Below are 18,060 nucleotides of genomic sequence, written 5' to 3' on the forward strand. Positions count from 1 at the left end.
GCATCACTCCTCCAATATCTGCCTCATCTTTGCAGACGGGGATTATGGAATTATGGCCCATCATGCCTGGCCTGATTTTTTTTTTTTGGTGAGATGAGTTTCACTTATTCTGTCTCCCAGGCTGGAGTACAGTGGCACAATTTTGGTTCACTGCAGCCTCCACTTCCCAGGTTCAAGCGGTTATCATGCCTCAGCCTCCCAAGTAGCTGCGATTACAGGTCCCCACCACCACATTCAAGTAATTTTTGTATTTTTAGTAGAGATGGGTTTTTACCATGTTGGCCAGGCTAGTCTCGAACTCCTGACCTCAGGTGATCTGCCCGCCTTGGCCTCCCAAAATACTGGGATTACTGGTGTGAGCCAGCTCACCCAGCCCGATTTTTATACCAGTTATGCCAAGATGCTACTGTTTGGGGGAGGGGGGAAAAAACAGGAATCTACTAAATTAGTCCTACTAGTAGTCTAAATGATGAGATCACTCCCTCTCCTTAATTTCTTCACTAATCATCCATTGCAAATTTTTTTTTTTTTTGAGACAGAGTATCGCTGTCACCAGGATGGAGTGCAGTGGTGCAAACTCCGCCTCCCAGGTTCAAGGGATTCTCCTGCCTCAGCCTCTCAAGTAGCTGGGACTACAGGCAAGCACCATCACACCCAGCTAACTTTGTATTTTTAGTAGAGACATGGTTTCACCATGTTGACCATGATGGTCTTGTTCTCGAGATATGCCTACCTCAGCCTTCCTAAGTGCTTGGGTTACAGGTGTGAGCCACAGCACCCAGCCGATTCATTTCATTCTTAAATAAACTGAAAACCTTATAGTGTCACGCTAGGGAAGAGATTTCATCTCTCCAGGAATGGGTTTACACAATAAAATGTAAAAGCTATTTATGTATGACAAAGTACTTCAGAAAATGTGTAATCAAAAATTTTTAAATAAGCAAACATAGCATACAGTATTCAAGGGAAAAAGATTTAAAATATTCAAATATCACATCATGACAAATGATACAAATTTGTGAAGTATCATTTCTTCCCTTTTTTTTTGTAGTTTCACCACATTGCCCAGGAGGCCTTGAACTCCTGTGCTTTTGTTACTGTCCCCTCCTGTTTTCCTACTACATTGATGGGTTGTCTTGACAGGTGTGGCCCTCCCCCGATAGTATAGGAAGTTTACTCTTAGACAAGCTAGGACAATATAAGTTCTAAAAAGACTAGTCAACTGCAGTAGAGAGGTAGGTGGGGGAGGTAGAACAAGGAATTCTGTCTGACTGAACAATCAACTGAAATAACTCTACATTCAGACCAGCCTTTTTTAAACACACCCTTTATTAACATCTAGGTAAATCTGTAATATTCCTTGCTCCTCCATCCCCAAGTATGCTATTAGCTGTCCATCCTTCTGGATAGAAGTGTATTTTCCAGTTTTACTTGATTTTTGGATGTGTGCTGGGGGAGGAAAGCATATTGTTTCTAGCCACCCTAGAGTGCTAAAGCACATTATCTTCCAGTAATTCTCTCAAGGTGGGCATATGCGAAACATAATCTCTAAACTCTTCAACATCAAGAAATACCTTTGTTTTACCCCTAAAATCAAATGCCATTTTGGCTGGATATAGGATTCTAGGATTAAAGCCTTTTGCCAGCAGAACTTTAAAGACATTGCTCCATTTACTTCTAGCATCCAGTGTGTCCAGTGATAGGTCTGCCGTCAACCTGATTCTTGTTCCTTGGTAGGTTATTTCTCTTCTCTCTTTAGAAGCCCTTATTATTTTCTCTTTATCATTAGAATTCCAAAATTTTACCAAGATGTGTCTAGGAGTCAGTCTCTTTTCATCAATCTTACTAGGCACTCGGCAAGCACTGACAATCTCAAGACTTGAACCTTTCTTTAGTTCTGCAAAGTTTTCATCAATTATTTCCTTAATTATGTCCTCTGCCCCATTCTCATTATTCTCTTTTTCTGGAATTCCTATCAAACGAATATTGCAACTTCTGGATCTATCCTCTATCTCTCTTTGCCTTTCTTTATTAATCATCTGTTTGGTCATTTGCACTGTATCCTTAGAGAATTCTTCAATTTGATCTTCTAGACTATCTATTCTTTCTTCAAGTATGTCCATTCTGCTACTTAGATCATCTACTGAATTTTTAATTTCCAAGACACTTGGATGGGAACTTTTCAGATTTCCAATCTCCTCTTTTATCTCTCTGATGCTATTAATCACACTACTTCTCAAGTTTTCTTCTGTTTCCTGTGTTAAGTCTGCTTCTTTAGATGTTAGTTCTTCTGTGTGCAGAGTTCTGTGTTTCTTTTCTTCTGTTTTCTTAAGTTTGGTGACTCCTGTTGAAATACTCAAATTTGTATGTGAATGCTTTTTATGCTCATCATAACCTATCTCTAGTGACTCTGAGGGAGAGGCCGAACATAAGGTCAGACAGGGTGTGCCAGTTCCTTGACTCGTGGGCACAGCTGCTTCCTGTTGCTCCTGGGTTTTGTGTACCGCCTGGTGTTTCACCAACTTTTTCTTCCCAGAGTCCCCAACCAAATAACTAAAGGGAATTTCTTTTTGTCTACATGAGGCTTCTTTTTTCTCAGGCAGGGAGGTAGTCTTTACCTTTCCTATTTCAGAGTCCTTTCCTTCCTCTTCCTCCTCTGGTTCAGAATCCTCTATGGAGTCAATGAAAATAGTTTCCATGCCATCACTGATTATCTCAACTTCATGCTTTGCATCTACCAAAGTATGACCCTGAAAGGTTGAGTCCTGTTCTGAAGTCTGTTCCTCCTCCTCCTCCTCTGAGGCTTCTTCCTCCTCCAGCCCTGAGGCCTCTTCTTCTTCTTCCTCCTCCAGCCCTGAGGCCTCTTCCTCCTCCTCTTCCATCCCTGAGGCCTCTTCCTCCTCCATCCTTGAGGCCTCTTCCTCTTCCTCCAGCTCTGAGGTATCTTCTCTATCATCCTCCATCCCTGAGGCCTCTTCATCCAGCTCCTCTAGCTCAGAAAACTCTTCCTCTTGAGTCTCTAAGTTGTTCATCTCCTCTGGCTTAGCAACTTTCACTTCTTTAAGAAATAGAAAGCTCAATCCATCACTGGTCATTTCTCCAGCTCTATGCTTTGAGTCTATTAGGGTTTTACCCTAAAGTTAAACAAAGAAAAAGAAGAGTTATTTATTCAAATCATTTATTTTAAAGAATTAAAACTTCAATTCACTAATTTTAATATGGCTTCCATTCTGACAATGGGAACATATCTGAAAAACTGCTTAAATATTAATTGTTCTTGAAGGCCTAGGTCCCTAAACAAGTCAAGTTTCCCTAAGATCATCTCAAGATATTTGTCATTTCTTGTGTAATCTCGGAACAAATTATATGAGGTCATAACGTCTACTTTCTTCCTTCTAGATCCCGCAACATTTACTGCTGTGTATGTGACTGATTCTCAGTAATTACCTGTTTTAATGAATTGTTTGCTTATTACATATGAGTCCTATGGTAAATAGGCATTGTAATCTGGCTAAAGTTTACAATCTGCTTTAGGAAGATGATAACCACACACAAACAAAAACGCCAAGCTCACATTTACCTTTCCCCACAGATAACAACAAATTTAATACAAAAATTTTTTTAAAAAGACCCCAATTGCAGTTTACACTATAGCCTTATGACTTTAAAGACAAGCAGGCTTTGGTTAGGAATAAAACAGGCTCAGTTCAAAACTATTCAAACCCTGGCCCAATTGCCACATTTGCTACTAGTGCCTCACTTTTCCTTATAAAGCAGGGTCTAATGACAGTACCACCCCAGGATTGTTGTAATGTAAAGTAAGCAAGGTACTGAGCTTCTGATGATGTCTGCAATATAAATGTTGGCTCCTAATATTCCTTGAAGCCCTTAGTCGGCCATTGAGCTTTTCAGTCTTCCCAAACCCACCAGGACAGGTTAGGTGCCTCATCTGTGTAAACACTAGAAGCAGCTAATTTCTGGAATTAAATACTGATTTTTAAATAATTTGTTGATTCAAGTGTACCTTCTCCTTCTGGATTCTCACTTTGCAGAGGTTACACTTGGAAATGTGGGAAAGGCAGAGGAGAAGCATTCATTTGGAAACATGTAAAAAATATTGGCTTACAAATCTAGACCTTGGCTGGGCATGGTGGCTCACACCTGTAATTCCAGCACTTTGGGAGGTCAAGGCATGTAGACTGCTTGAGCCCAGGAGTTTGAGACCAGCTTGGGCAACGTGGCAAAACCTTGTCTCTACAAAAAGTACAAAAATTAGCTGGGCGTGGTGGTGCATGCACGTGGTCCCAGCTATCGGGAGGCTGGAGTAGGAGGATCACTTGAGCCTGGGAGGTGGAGGGTGCAGTGAGCCCAGATTGAGCCACCGCACCCCCACCAGGGAAACAGAGCAAGACTTCATCTCCAAAAAAAAAAAAAAAAAGCACCTTCCAGCACAGCAGCCATTGGAGAACAGCAGCCACAACTCTGTGTGACCCTAAGGCTTTGGGCCTCAGCAAGGGCAACAAGGTGATCAAGAACATGACCAAAAGCCCAGGTACAGCTGCTGCTCCAGCCATCTGACCAAACACACCAAGTTAGTGTGGGACATGATCTGAGAGGTGTGCTGCTTCGCCAGGTAGGAGCATCACACCATCCATGGTGTGATGGTGAGGGCCTGATGAAAGAGGCCCTCAAGTTCATCAAGAAAAGGCTGAGGTCACACATCCACACCAAGAGGGAGAGGAGCTGAGCACCATCTTGGCCACCATGATTAAACCAGCTGCCAAGAACGACTGAGGCCCCCTTGCCCTCAGCACATAATAAAACCTTCACAGAAAAAAAAAGTGCCCTTTAAATCATTACTTTTAGTATTATGCTTTTACTTTTAAGGAATCATTTTTCTTTAATTGATTTATCTGGCCGGGCGCAGTGGCTCACACCTGTAATTCCAGCACGTCGGGTGGCCAACGTGGGTAAATCACCTGACGTCAGGAGTTTGGTTTGAGACCAGCCTCACCATCATGGAGAAACCCGTCTCTACTGAAAATACAAAATTATCTGGGCATGGTGGCACAAGCCTGTAATCCCAGCTACTCAGGAGGCTGAGACAGGAGAATCACTTGAACCTGGGAGGTGGGTTTGTGGTGAGCCAAGATCGGGCCATTGCACTCCTGCCTGGCCAACAAGAGTGAAACTCAAGAAAAAAAAAATTGATTTATCCTTCAAAATAACCGTGCCAACTATTACATTTATACATAAGCTTTATCTATTTGTACGCTTACCCTTTTTTCTTGAGTTCCATATCTTCTTCCTCCTCCACTTATTTCTTCCTTTTGTGGGAGTACATCTTTCAATAATTCTTTCATAGAAGATTTTTGGCTGGCAAATTTTCTAAGGCTTTGCAGATCTGAAAATGTCTTTATTTCACCATCACATTTAAATGCCAATTTAACTTTGCACAGAAATTTAGGTTCAAAATCATGTTCTCTCAGAATGTTGAAGACATCACTCCATTGCTTACTAATATTCAGCGTTGCTGATGAAAGGTTGGCAGCCAGGGTAAGTACTGCTCCTTCATCCATCAACACTTTTTCTTCTCTGGAGGCTTTTAAAATGTCCTCTTTATTCTTGAATTTCTGAAATTTTTTTTCCTCTCCCATGTCTTTGACAAATTCATCCTCCCCATCCTTCCTTCTCTCTCCTTCTGTAATGTCTAAATGGACATTGTGATTTCCATGTCTGTCATCTACATTGCATAAGGTTTCTTCCATACTTCCAAGGACTTCGTAACTTTGTGATTCATTCTGGGGTAATTTCTTACCTTCCTTCCTATTGTATTCATCAGCGTTGTCTAATTTCCTGCTCAGCTCATTTACTTCTTTGACTTTAAAGGTTAAATTCTCAATATCATCACCTACTTTAGAGTTTTCTCCTTCCGTTTTCCCTACCATCCCTGTTTTTTGTAATGCTAAATTGATTATTTGTTGAAACTCTGTCCTACTACTGGAGTTCTCTGAATTCTTTACCTCAGGTATTGTAGTTTTTCCTCCTAAAATTGCCTTTAGGTCACTTTTAAGAGTTTCTCTCATCTCCTCAAACTTCAGGTCTTGAATTTCCATTAAGACCTTAAACTTATTCATAACAATTGCTGATACGTCCTTGCAGTTTACATCTAATACTGGAGCTATGTCCTTTTCAGTTTCTGTTAACTGCTTTCTTTTCATATAGGTGATATTTTCCTGTTTCTTTGCAAGTCTAGCAAATTTTGACTGTACACTACTAGATACATCAGACATTGTGGATATGTTGTCAAGACTGGATTCTGTTTTTAATTCCTGCAGAATGATTTTGTTCTTACAGGTCGGCTAGACCTCAGAAATTAAAAAATCTTAAAATATGTCAATCTGAAATACAAAGAAATGAAAAATTACTTACTGAAGAATTCTCTTGAGAAACTTTGTAAGAATATGAGCTTAGTTAAGAAAACTATGCTGGGTGCACTCCATAATAAATTAATAAAAGGTTCACTAACAAAATGGGTATCTGTAAACTAAGACCAGAAAAAAATTAGAATTCATAATTTATAGATTATCATGAAAACTCCCTTTACATAAAGATTTGAATGCAATAAATTAACCAAAGAGCAGATAACTAAGAATGAAGCTGTCTGATTTGCCATACTATTAGCTTTGTTGTCTATGTTCTCTATAATGAGTAGATTAATTACAAGAAAAGATGTTATTCTTTAAAAAATCAACATATGTATCATACCAAATCATCCAAGTCTCAGCTAACTTGAATGGAATCTTACAGAAAATTGAGAAACAGGTGTCCCTTTTGAATTGCAGAGATTATTAAGACTTTTTCTGAAAACCAGTTATCAAGTCAATTCAAAATTACTTTCTTGGCCAAGCATGGTGGCTCACGGGTGTAATCCCAGCACTTTTATAGAGGCTGAGGTGGGAGGATCACTTGACCCAAGGAATTCAAGACCAGCCTGGGCAACATAGGGAGGCCTTCTTTACAAAAAATATAAAAATTAGCTGGGCATAGTGACACACGCCTGTGGTCCCAACTACTTCGAAGGCTCAAGAGTTTCACTATGTTGGCCAGGCTGGCCTCAAACTCCTGACCTCGTGATCCACCTCCCTCGGCCTCCCAAAGTGCTGGGATTACAAGCGTGAGCCACCGTGCCCAGCCAAGAATATTGTTTTTTAGATTACAGGGCAATCTAGAAAGGGTTCCTTGGTGAAGGCAGGTGAATCACTTGAGCTTAAGAGATTGAGACCTGCCTAGATAACATGGTGAAACTCTGTCTCTACAAAAATATAAAAAAATTAGCCTGGTGTGGTGGTGTGCACCTGTAGTCCCAGCAATAACTGAGGCTGAGGTTAAGAGGATCACTTGAGCCTGAGGGAGGCAGAGGATGCAGTGAGCTGACACTGCGCCACTGCACTCCAGCCTGGGTGACAGTGTCAGACCCTGTCCCCTCCCCTTCAAAATAAGAATCATATAAGCAGCTAAAATGTCATTCATGTCAGGACAAAAGATATCTGCTGAGCACCCAACCAAGAATTTCAAGCAGGGCACGGTGTCACACTTGTAATCCCAGCACTCTGGGGGGTTGAGGTGGAGTGATTACTGGAGCCCAGAAGTTCAACATCAGCCTGCACAACATAGTGAGACTCTGTTTCTAAAAAATAATTGAAATTTTTCATTGCAATAAAAACTGAACCAGGAAAAATAATAGCATAAAATTAAAAGATAAAATAAATTTAAAACTTCTATGTTTAATGTTTAAATACTAAAGGTTAAAGTTATTTAAATTTTAAAATGACTAATCAGTCAAACTAATGGAGAAACTTAAAATACTAAATCAAAATGATAATTACCTATCAAAACTTGGGGAATGTAGCTGAAGTGGTGCTTTGAGGAAAATGTATCGACTTAAAATGTTAGAATTTTCTAGAAAAGAATAAAAATTAAAGTTAAATTATCAGATTAAGGGCAAAATCTACCCAAGAAACCAAGAGATGTGCACAAATCAAAGAAATGAAAAACAGAAATTTATACAGAATTAACAAAACCAAAATACAAATAAGGAACACTATGAACAAAAAGGGGGCACAACTACAGATAAAGCATGGTTGAAAAATGGGAGCACCATTCAACTTTCATAATTAAATCAGAAAATTTAGAAGCGACTATTATCATAGTTGTGCCCCAACTCTTCTAGAGAATAGTGAAAAAAGGTCAGGCACAGCGGCTCACATCTAGAATCCCAGCACTTTGGGAGGCCAAGGCAGGTGGATCACCTGAAGTCAGGACTTCGAGACCAGCCTGGCCGACATGGCGAAACCTCATCTCTACTAAAAATACAAAAATTAGCCGAGGCTAGGCGCCATGGCTTACGCCTGTAATCCCAACACTCTGGGAAGCTGAGGCAGGCAGATCACAAGGTCAGAAGATAGAGACCATCCTGGCTAATACGGTGAAACCCCATCTTTACTAAAAATATAAACAAAAAATTAGCTGGGCATGGTGGCGGGCACTTGTAGTCCCAGCTACTTGGGAGGCTGAGGCAGGAGAACGGCATGAACCTGGGAGGCAGAGCTCGCAGTGAGCCTAGATGATGCCACTCCATTCTGGCCTGAGCGTCAGAGCGAGACTCCATCTCAAAAGAAAAAACAAAAACAAAAACAAAAATTAGCCAGACTTGGTGGCACGCACCTGTAGTCCCAGCTACTCAGGAGGCTAAGGCATAAGAACTGCTTGAACCCGGGAGGTGGAGGTTGCAGTGAGCCAAGATCACGCCACCATACTGTGCGATAGAGTGAGACCCTGTCTCAAAAAAAAGAGAGTAGAATGATGGTTACCAGTGGCTGGGCAGGGTAGTAGGTGGATGGGTGCAGGGAATACGGATGGCTAATGGGTACAAAAATGATCTAGTATTTGGTAGCACAACAGGGTACCTACACTCAACAATAGCTTATTGTATACATAAAGAGAATAATTGCAATGTTTTTAACAAGAAATGATAAATGTTTGAGGCAGTGGATAGGATACCCCCATTTACCCTGATGTGATTATTACACATTGCATGTCTGTATGAAAATAAATAAATACATCTACTATGTTACCATAAAAATTTAAAACAGGCCAAGCGCAGTGGCTCACACCTGTAATCCCAGCACTTTGGGTGGCTGAGGTGATTGCTTGAGCCCAGGAGTTTGAGCAGCCTCAGCAATATAGTGAGACCTCATCTCTAGTTTTTTTAAAAAAACAAATTATGCCAGGTGAGGTGGCTCATACCTGTAATCCCAGCACTTTGGGAGGCTGAGGTGGGCGGATCACCTGAGGTCAGCAGTTCGTGACTAGCCCGGCCAACACAGTGAAACGCCATCTCTACTAAAAATACAAATTTAGCTGAGCGTGGTGGTGGGTTCCTGTAGTCCCAGCTGCTTGGGAAGCTGAGGCAGGGGAATCAGTTGAAGCCAGGAGATGGAGGTTGCAGTGAGCTGAGATTGTGTGGTTGCACTCCAGCCTGTGTGACAAGAGCAAGAGACCAAGACACTGTCTCAAAAAATAAAAAATTCAACCCAGGATGTGGAAGTTGCAATGAGCCCAGCTCATGCCTCTGGGCTACATACAGAGTGAGCCTCTGTCTCAAAAAAAATAAAAAATAAAAAATTATAAATGAACAGCTAAAAAAAAAGAAAAAAAAAGCATGATAGTTATAAAAAATTGTTTTAAAAACATGGCACTTATCTATCACAAAATAACTTCCAAAATATGAGCAACAGGAGGTAAGGGGGACAAATGTATACAGAAAATCTTGATTACACCAGAGAAAAGGTTAAAAGAAGAAACATGTAAATGATTACTAAAAAAGAGAAGGAATCAGTATTAGTTACACACTTAATCCCCTTTTTTTTTGAGATGAAGTTTCACTCTTGTTGCCAAGGCTAGAGTGCAATGGCGTGATCTTGGCTCACCGCAACCTCCGCCTCCCAGGTTCAAGATTCTCGTGCCTCAGTCTCCCAAGTAGCTGGGATTACAGGCATGCGCCACCATGCCCAGCTAATTTTGTACTTTTAGTAGAGACGAGGTTTTTCCATGTTGGTTAGGCTGGTCTCAAACCCCCGACCTCAGGTGATCCGCCCACCTAGGCCTCCCAAAGTGCTGGGATTACAGTTGTGAGCCACCTCACCCAGCCTCATCCTCTTAATTAAGTAAATTTAAAAAACCAAGCAACAGTAGTATCTGAATCTAATCAAGGACTGAGAAAGCAACCGAGTAGTCCACAGGACAGGTCTGTAGGAACTTATACAGGACTTCAACAGGAATAAAGGGGCCCACTCTCATTCAGAAGACTAAGGGAATTCACTAGATGCAGTCTATGCTCCCCCTATTTTGGATCTCTATTTGAATGAATCAACTATAAAATGCAGGGAGTATTGAATATGGACTGATTATTAAATGATATTGAGGAATATATATTTTATTAACTGTAACAATACTGTATTTAGTTAAGAAAGTGTCCTTATTTTATAAAAACTACATACTGAAGTTTTTACAGGTGAAATGGTATGATGTCTGGGATTTACTTTAAAACACAGCAAACAAATAAGAAAAAAGGGAGATTAAGCAAATGGGGAAAAATACTTGAATTTTTCCCCATTTGCTTAATCTCCCTTTTGAATCTGGATGATGAGTTCTTTCACTGATGTTTGAAAATGCTACTGACCGGGCGTGGTGGCTCACGCCTGTAATCCCAGCACTTTGGGAGGCCGAGGTGGGTGGAACACGAGGTCGGGAGATTGAGACCATCCTGGCTAACATGGTGAAACCCCGTCTCCACTAAAAAAATACAAAAAATTAGCTGGGCGCGGTGGCGGGCGCCTATAGTCCCAGCTACTTGGGAGACTGAGGCAGGAGAATGGCATGAACCTGGGAGGTGGAGCTTGCAGTGAGCCCAGATGTCGCCACTGCACTCCAGCCTGGGCGACAGAGCCAAAAAAAAAAAAAAAAAAGGAAAGAAAATGCTCCAATGCTTTTTTTTTTTTTTTTTTTGACGCAGGGTCTCACTCGCTGAGGTTGGAATGCATATGGCACCGGGCCTGGCCTGATAATGCTTCTAAATTTTTTTTCAAACTGAAAATCCTTAAGGAAAACCACTGAGCTCTCCCTGGTGAAACAGACTTCTACTTGACTTGCCAAGATGAAACAGAAAGCTGAAAACAAGGGTAACATGTTCACATGCAGACAAATTCTTTTGATAACAATTGTGCCTTTATTGTGTCCAATAAACGCTACAATAAGTGAACTTGAGGCCGGTTGCGGTGGCTTATGCCTGTAATCCCAACACTTTGGGAGGTTGAGGAGGGCAGATCACCTGAGGTCAGGAGTTCCAGACCAGCCTGGCCAACATGGTGACTAGCCTGGCCAACATGGTGAAACCCTGTCTCTACTAAGAATACAAAAATTAGCTGGGCATGATGGCGGGCATCTGTAATCCCAGCTACTCCAGAGGCTGAGACAGGACAATCACTCGACCCTGGGAGGCAGAGGTTGAATTAGGGTTAATGCCACTGCACTACAGCCTAGGCAACAGAGCGAGCAAGACTCCATCTCAAAAAAAAAACTAAAACTAAAACTAAAATAAAATTGATAAACTAAAACAAATTAGAAAACAATGTCCTTAAAAGAGAAGGATTGAACAAATGATGGTTTATGTACACAATGCGATTATATATAATAGATATATATAAGTATATATAATACATTAATTTATAAAATATACATTATAATATACATTATGGCCAGGCACAGTGGCTCACGTATGTTAATTCTAGCACTTTGGGAGGCCAAGGTGGGTGGATCACCTGAGGTCAGGAGTTCGAGACCAGCCTGGCCAAAATGAAATCCCGTCTCCACTAAAAATACAAAAATTAGCCATGCGTGGTGGTGGGCGCCTGTCATCCCAGCTACTTGGGAGGTTGAGGCAGGACAATTGCTTGAATGCCGGAGGTGGAGGTTGCAGTGAGCTGAGACCACGCCATTGCACTCCAGCCTGGGCAACAAGTGTGAAACTCCATTTCAAATAATAATAATATACATTATGTTATATATACACACCATATGTTATGATATATATACTCTATATGGTGCATACAATATGTTTAATGTACGTATAAAAATTATACTTTACCTAATAGAGTATATTAGAATCATACACATTGGTTAAGGATGTCTTTGGTACGTTAGAAGGAAAAAAACGGTGCAGAAAATATACAGAGTACAATCCCATTCTTAAACACATATACAAAAACCGTATGTACAGTAAACACAAAAAGATTGGTCAATTATATTAGTCAGGAGAATGCATATCAAAACACATTCCAGTGTTTGAACATCCTGATTACAGCCAGTGCAGGGGCAAATATCCACTCTGGTCACATTCATAGTGACCCTGGGGATTTTTAGACCTTTTCAGTAATTAATCTGGCCGGTGCCCTATTATGTAACACTACCTTTTTTGGGTAATGTGTTTTCCAAGAGTCTCTCTATAGTACATGATAGGTGCAATGAGAAACCGGAAATTAATTAACTTTTTAAAAAGAGACAGGGTCTTGCCATGTTGCCCAGGCTACACTCAAACTCCTTTCTCAGCCTCCTGAGTAGCTGGGAATACAAGCACACACCACCATGCCTGGCTTAAAACTGAAAATTACAGCCCGGTGCAGTGGGATTTATTATTTGTCATTAACTGTATCAAATGCTACTTTTTTTTTTCCTTTTTTTTGAGACAGAGTCTCACTCTGTCGACTAGGCTGGAGTGCAGTGGCACAATCTCGGCTTACTGCAAACCCTACCTCCCGGGTTCAAGCGATTCTTCCACCTCAGCCTCCTGGGTTGAGGGCTACAGGCACACGCCAGCATGCCCAGCTAAGTTCTGTATTTTTAGTAGAGACGGGGTTTCACCGTGTTGGCCAGGCTGGTTTCAAACTCCTGACCTCAGGTGATCCACCCGCCTAGGCCTCCCTAAGTGCTGAGATTACAAGCATTACTGCTCCTGGCCTCAAATGCTGAAGGCTAAATTATAATTAGCGTTTAATGACAATAAATATACGTGACCTTTTTCACATCCAAGATATCACATACTCTGAATTCTAGCCAGGCACTACCCAGGCACTCTGGGCTCAGAATCCCTGATCAAGAAGAAAGCAGAGGCTGGTACAAATTTAGCAAATTTTGCCTCAGGGCTGGATGGTAGCCATCAAAAGGGCTCAGGGACCAGGCGTCCCGGCTTCTGCCTGCAGTCTGAGCTACTTGGGGGGCTGAGGTGGGGGGATTACTTGAGCCCAGGAGTTCAAGGTTACTGTGAGCTAGGATTGCATCACTGCACTCCAGCTTGGGAGGCAGAGCAAGACCCTGTCAGAAAAAAAAAAAAAAAGAAAAAGAAAGTGATTAGGGAGACTTGGGAGATTTTCATCAGTGTACTCACAAGTTCTGCTTTATATTTTAAGGAGGTTACTCCAAAAGTATGCAATATAGGAGAACACCGGTTGGGAAGGCAAAAAATGTTTAGCACTTCCCTCAAGGGACTGGGGGTTGGGAGGGAGAATAAACTTTTCCTTTAATTTTAGGGATGGAAAAAAGCTTGCTGATTTGCATTGCCTTGGCTTGTGACTGCCATCTTTTCATATGTTTATCTGCTTGCATTTCCTTTGTGGTGAATTACCTTTTCAACACTGGCAGCCTGTTACTGGGGGGTTGGTGTGTGGGTTTTTCTGAATTTGCTGGGGGATTATGGACTTCTCTTTTATTTTTTCTTTCTTTTATATAAGAAAAATTAATATTCCCTCACCTCAGTCTCTATAATCTGACCTCTGAGGCCACCCAAAGTTTGGTGTGGTATCTCTCACAATGTACAGGTGACTTTTCTTGTGTTTTCGCTTTTTTTTTTTTTTGAGGTCTCACTCTCACCCAGCGTGACAAGCAGTGGCATGATCACTGTTCGCTGCAGTCACAAACTCCTGGGACCAAGTGATCCTCTCACCTCAGTCTTATCCTAAGGAGCTGGTATTACAGGCATGCCACCATACCAAGCTAAAGTGCCTGATTTTTATGGGTGCATAGGAGGACAATAAAGGAGAATGCCAACTTCGAATTCTAGTTGGTATGTCTCTTTCCTTAGGTCAGGGGACATTTAATTTTTTTTAATACCTTTATACTTTTAACATTATTTTTCTTTTTCAATAGGCCATTTGTAATCTTCCAGTTACATGTGCACACCTCACTTTTCTATGTGTGACATGCCATATTTTGAACATATTGAACATATTTTGGTTCAGTAAGTAATTCCCTCAGCAGTGGGCATTCAAGTAATTTACAGGGTTTTGTTTTGTTTTTGAGATGGAGTCTCAGTGTCACCCAGGCTGGAGTGCAGTGGCACAATCTCAGCTCACTGCAACCCCCGCTTCCCAGGTTCAAGCAATTCTCCTGCCTCAGCCTCCCAAGTAGCTGGGACTACAGGAGCGTGCCACCACACCCGGCTAATTTTTGTATTTTTTAGTAGAGATGGGGTTTCGCCATGTTGGCCAGACTGGTCTCGAACTCCAGACCTTAAGTGATCTGCCCTCCTCAACCTCCCAAAGTGCTGGGATTACCGGTGTGAGCCACCACGCAGGTCCTACCCTTTAATCTTAAGTAGTGAGTGCAAAACTTGCAACAACTGTTATGTGAAATAAAACGTGGTTTCCAGTGATTACGAAACTGTGGGTTCTGCTAATAGCACCAGACTGCAAAAGGGTCCTAATCCACACTATAGTTAGGACTCATTTCTTTTTTTTTTTTTTTTTTTTGAGACGGAGTCTTGCTGTGTCGCCCAGGCTGGAGTGCAGTGGCCGGATCTCAGCTCACTGCAAGCTCCGCCTCCCGGGTTTTTACGCCATTCTCCTGCCTCAGCCTCCCGAGTAGCTGGGACTACAGGCGCCCACCACCTCGCCCGGCTAGTTTTTTGTATTTTTTAGTAGAGACGGGGTTTCACCGTGTTAGCCAGGATGGTCTCGAACTCCTGACGTCGTGATCCGCCCGTCTCGGCCTCCCAAAGTGCTGGGATTACAGGCTTGAGCCACCGCGCCCGGCCAGGACTCATTTCTTTATCAGACCCAAGGTCACTTCCCCTGTTTCACTCTAAAATACCCCTCCCCAGTCCAGGCGTGGTGGCTCACGCCGGTAATCCCATCACTTGGTGAGATGGAGGTGGAAGGATCACCTGGGGTCAAAAGCTCGAGACCACACTGGCTGAAATGGCGAAACCCCGTCTCTACTAAAAACACAAAAATTAGCCGGGCATAGTGGCAGGCGCCTGTAATCCCAGCTACTTGGGAGGCTGAGGGAGGAGAATCGCTTGAACCCAGGAGGCGGAGGTTGCAGTGAGTGGAGATGGCACCATTGCACTCCAGCCCGGGAGACAAGCGCGAAACTCCGTCTCAAAAAATAAAATACCCCACCGGTTGGCCGGGCGCGGTGGCTCACGCCTGTAATTCCAGCACTTTGGGAGGCGGAGACGGGCAGATCACGAGGTCGGGAAATCGAGACCACCCTGGCTAACACGGTGAAACCCCGTCTCTACTAAAAATACAAAAATTAGCCGGGCGCCTGTAGTCCCGCCTGTAGTCCCGGCTGCTCGGGAGGCTGAGGCAGGAGAATGGCGTGAACCCGGGAGGCGGAGCTTGCAGTGAGCGAAGACCACGCCACTGCACTCCAGCCTGGGTGACAGAGCGAGACTCCGTCTCAAAACAAAAAACAAAAAACAAAAAACCCCACCGGCACACATACCCGCCACTAATCCTGCCCCGAATCCACTAAACTACCTACCAAGTCTCAGCAGTTCATCCACCTCTGTACCTTCCCGGGGAAGACGAACTCTCTGCAAAGCAGGACTTGGGTCTACTGGAAGCTGTGCCTTGGTGCCTAGAATTCAAGTTCATAACACCAAATTTTAAGGTTTATTTAATGTAGAAAATCACCTCATATTGTAGACAGGAAAAAAAAAGCACTTCTCTATGCACGTGTTTGCTTAAAAAGGCACACAAGTCATTAGCAGAGTCTGGGGTGCAAGTCGGGAGAGGGCTGCAGGGAAGGGGAGGACCCAGAGGTGAATCTGTGGAGGACAGGGAGGGGCTGGAGAGAATGGTTTCTTCTTTGTTAGAGTTGGGGGTCCATTATGGAAGACACGCTTTCCTTTTGCAATTTGAACAAGAATGAAATTTGCCTAACAATTGGAGGAAACTGAAGAAAATGCAGAAGTTATTACTTCCAAATCAATTTTTCCAGTCACATAATAAAACACTTTTTGTTTTTTTGAGACGGAGTTTCGCTTTGCTGCCCAGGCTGCAGTGCAGTGGCCCGATCTCGGCTCACTACAACCTCCGCCTCCCCGGTTCAAGCGATTCTCATGCCTCAGCCTCCCGAGTAGCTGGGAATGTTACAGGCGCGAGCCACCACACCCGGCTAATTTTTTATTTTTAGTAGAGACGGGGTTTCCCCATGTTGGCCAGGATGGTCTCGATCTCCCGACCTCGTGATTCGCCTGCCTCGGCCTCCGAAAGTGTTGGAATAACAGGCGTGAGCCACCGCGCCCGGCTTCCATCTTTTTTTTTTTTTTTTTTTTTTTGAGACGGAGTTTCGCCCTTGTTGCCCAGGCTGCAGTGCAATGGCGCGATCTTGGCTCAGTGCAACCTCCGCCTCTCGGGTTCAAGCGATTCTCTTGCCTCAGCCTCCCGAGTAGCTGGAATTAAAGCATGCGCCATCACGCCCGGCTAATTTTGTACTTCTAGTAGAGACGGGGTTCTCCATGTTGGTTAGGCTGGTCTCAAACTCCCGACCGCCGCCCGCCTCGGCCTCCCGAAGTGCTGGGATTACAGGCGTGAGCCACCGCTTCCGCCCCCTCCATCCTTTTTTTTTTACAGCTAGGACTTGTCAAACACCACCTCATTTTCTTGACTTCATTTTTTCTTTACAGAACTACTTTAATGTTTCCAATTTGGGGGTAAAGTCTTAGGATACTTTTTTTCCTCACTTCGCCACGGAAGGTAAGGGAAAGAGCAGGGAGTAAAGTGAGGCGGCCAACTGCCTGCCCCATCACCCCTGGACCCACGCACCCGGATCAGCCCTGCCTGGGGCACCTCGGGCCCCTCGCGCCTGAACCGGCCTTACCCGGGGCACCCCGGAGCCCACGCGCCTGGACCAGCTTTACCCGGGGCGCCCTGGATCCCACGCGCCTGGACCAGCCTTACCCGGGGCACCCAGGGCCCCAAACACCCGGGGGAGCCTTACCTGGCGGAAAAGGACGCCTGGACGACTGAAGCGAACAAAGTGAGGATGGAGGTTTTTAATTAAGGACTGAGGGGACTCAGGATCTCTCGGCTGGCTCCTCCCCTCCTAGTGTGTCCAACCCCCTCTGTCTACATACCCTCGCCTCCTCCCCGGAAATCACATTCTGCCCTAAGCAATTGCTGACTTCCATGGCTGCCTCCCGACTGAGCCCAATTCCTTCTGTCTCCACCGAGCCTTCGCTTGAACGAGCCCCACCCCTCAGACCCGACTTCAGACTGAAATCTGAATAAAGGCACCTCTAAAGCGCCTCATCACCCAGGCGTGAATCCCAAGGTCACCTCATTCCTTTTCTTCAACCTTCGCAGTTAATCCATTCCTGAGTCCTTCAATTTGCCCGCTTTTCTCCATCTCCACAGCTCCAGCCCAGTCCAAGCCCCATTGTCTCTCATCTGAATCACTGAAAACACCCCCAACTGCTCCCTGGTCTCTCCCGCGACCCCTCTGCAATCCTCCTCTCCCTCCAATACCTTTCAGTGGCTTCCTGTTTCGGTTGAATTTCTACCTCCTCATTCTATCCTGACTGCCCCTTCAACATTGTCTTAGCACTACTCTCCTCACAACAGAAACACGGTCTCTTTCTGTTCCTCAGAAAACAGAACTTCCTGCCTCAGGGCCCTTGCACTGGCTGTTTCCTCCGCGAGTTTTTGTTTGTTTGTT

The 18,060-nt window shown here is 43.6% G+C and overlaps 1 protein-coding gene across 2 annotated transcripts; it reads right to left on the reverse strand.

The window, feature by feature from the left end:
• Positions 1–1,309: 1,309 nt before the first annotated feature.
• Positions 1,310–17,474, reverse strand: LOC114669835 (LINE-1 type transposase domain-containing protein 1). Of its 2 annotated transcripts, XM_077955077.1 has the most exons (5): positions 17,344–17,474; positions 15,883–15,978; positions 7,890–7,962; positions 5,280–6,401; positions 1,310–3,134 (listed from the first exon to the last, which is right to left on the reverse strand). In XM_077955077.1, exons 4-5 carry the CDS (start codon positions 6,291–6,293, stop codon positions 1,491–1,493), a joined length of 2,658 nt encoding a protein of 885 aa, XP_077811203.1. In that variant the 5' UTR covers positions 6,294–6,401; positions 7,890–7,962; positions 15,883–15,978; positions 17,344–17,474; the 3' UTR covers positions 1,310–1,490. The 2 variants fall into 2 exon arrangements, with proteins under 2 accessions (XP_077811203.1, XP_077811196.1); XM_077955070.1 differs by lacking the exon at positions 7,890–7,962.
• Positions 17,475–18,060: the final 586 nt, after the last annotated feature.

The sequence above is a fragment of the Macaca mulatta genome, chromosome 1 (assembly GCF_049350105.2).
Source record: "Macaca mulatta isolate MMU2019108-1 chromosome 1, T2T-MMU8v2.0, whole genome shotgun sequence".
In the NCBI taxonomy this organism is placed as follows: domain Eukaryota; kingdom Metazoa; phylum Chordata; class Mammalia; order Primates; family Cercopithecidae; genus Macaca; species Macaca mulatta.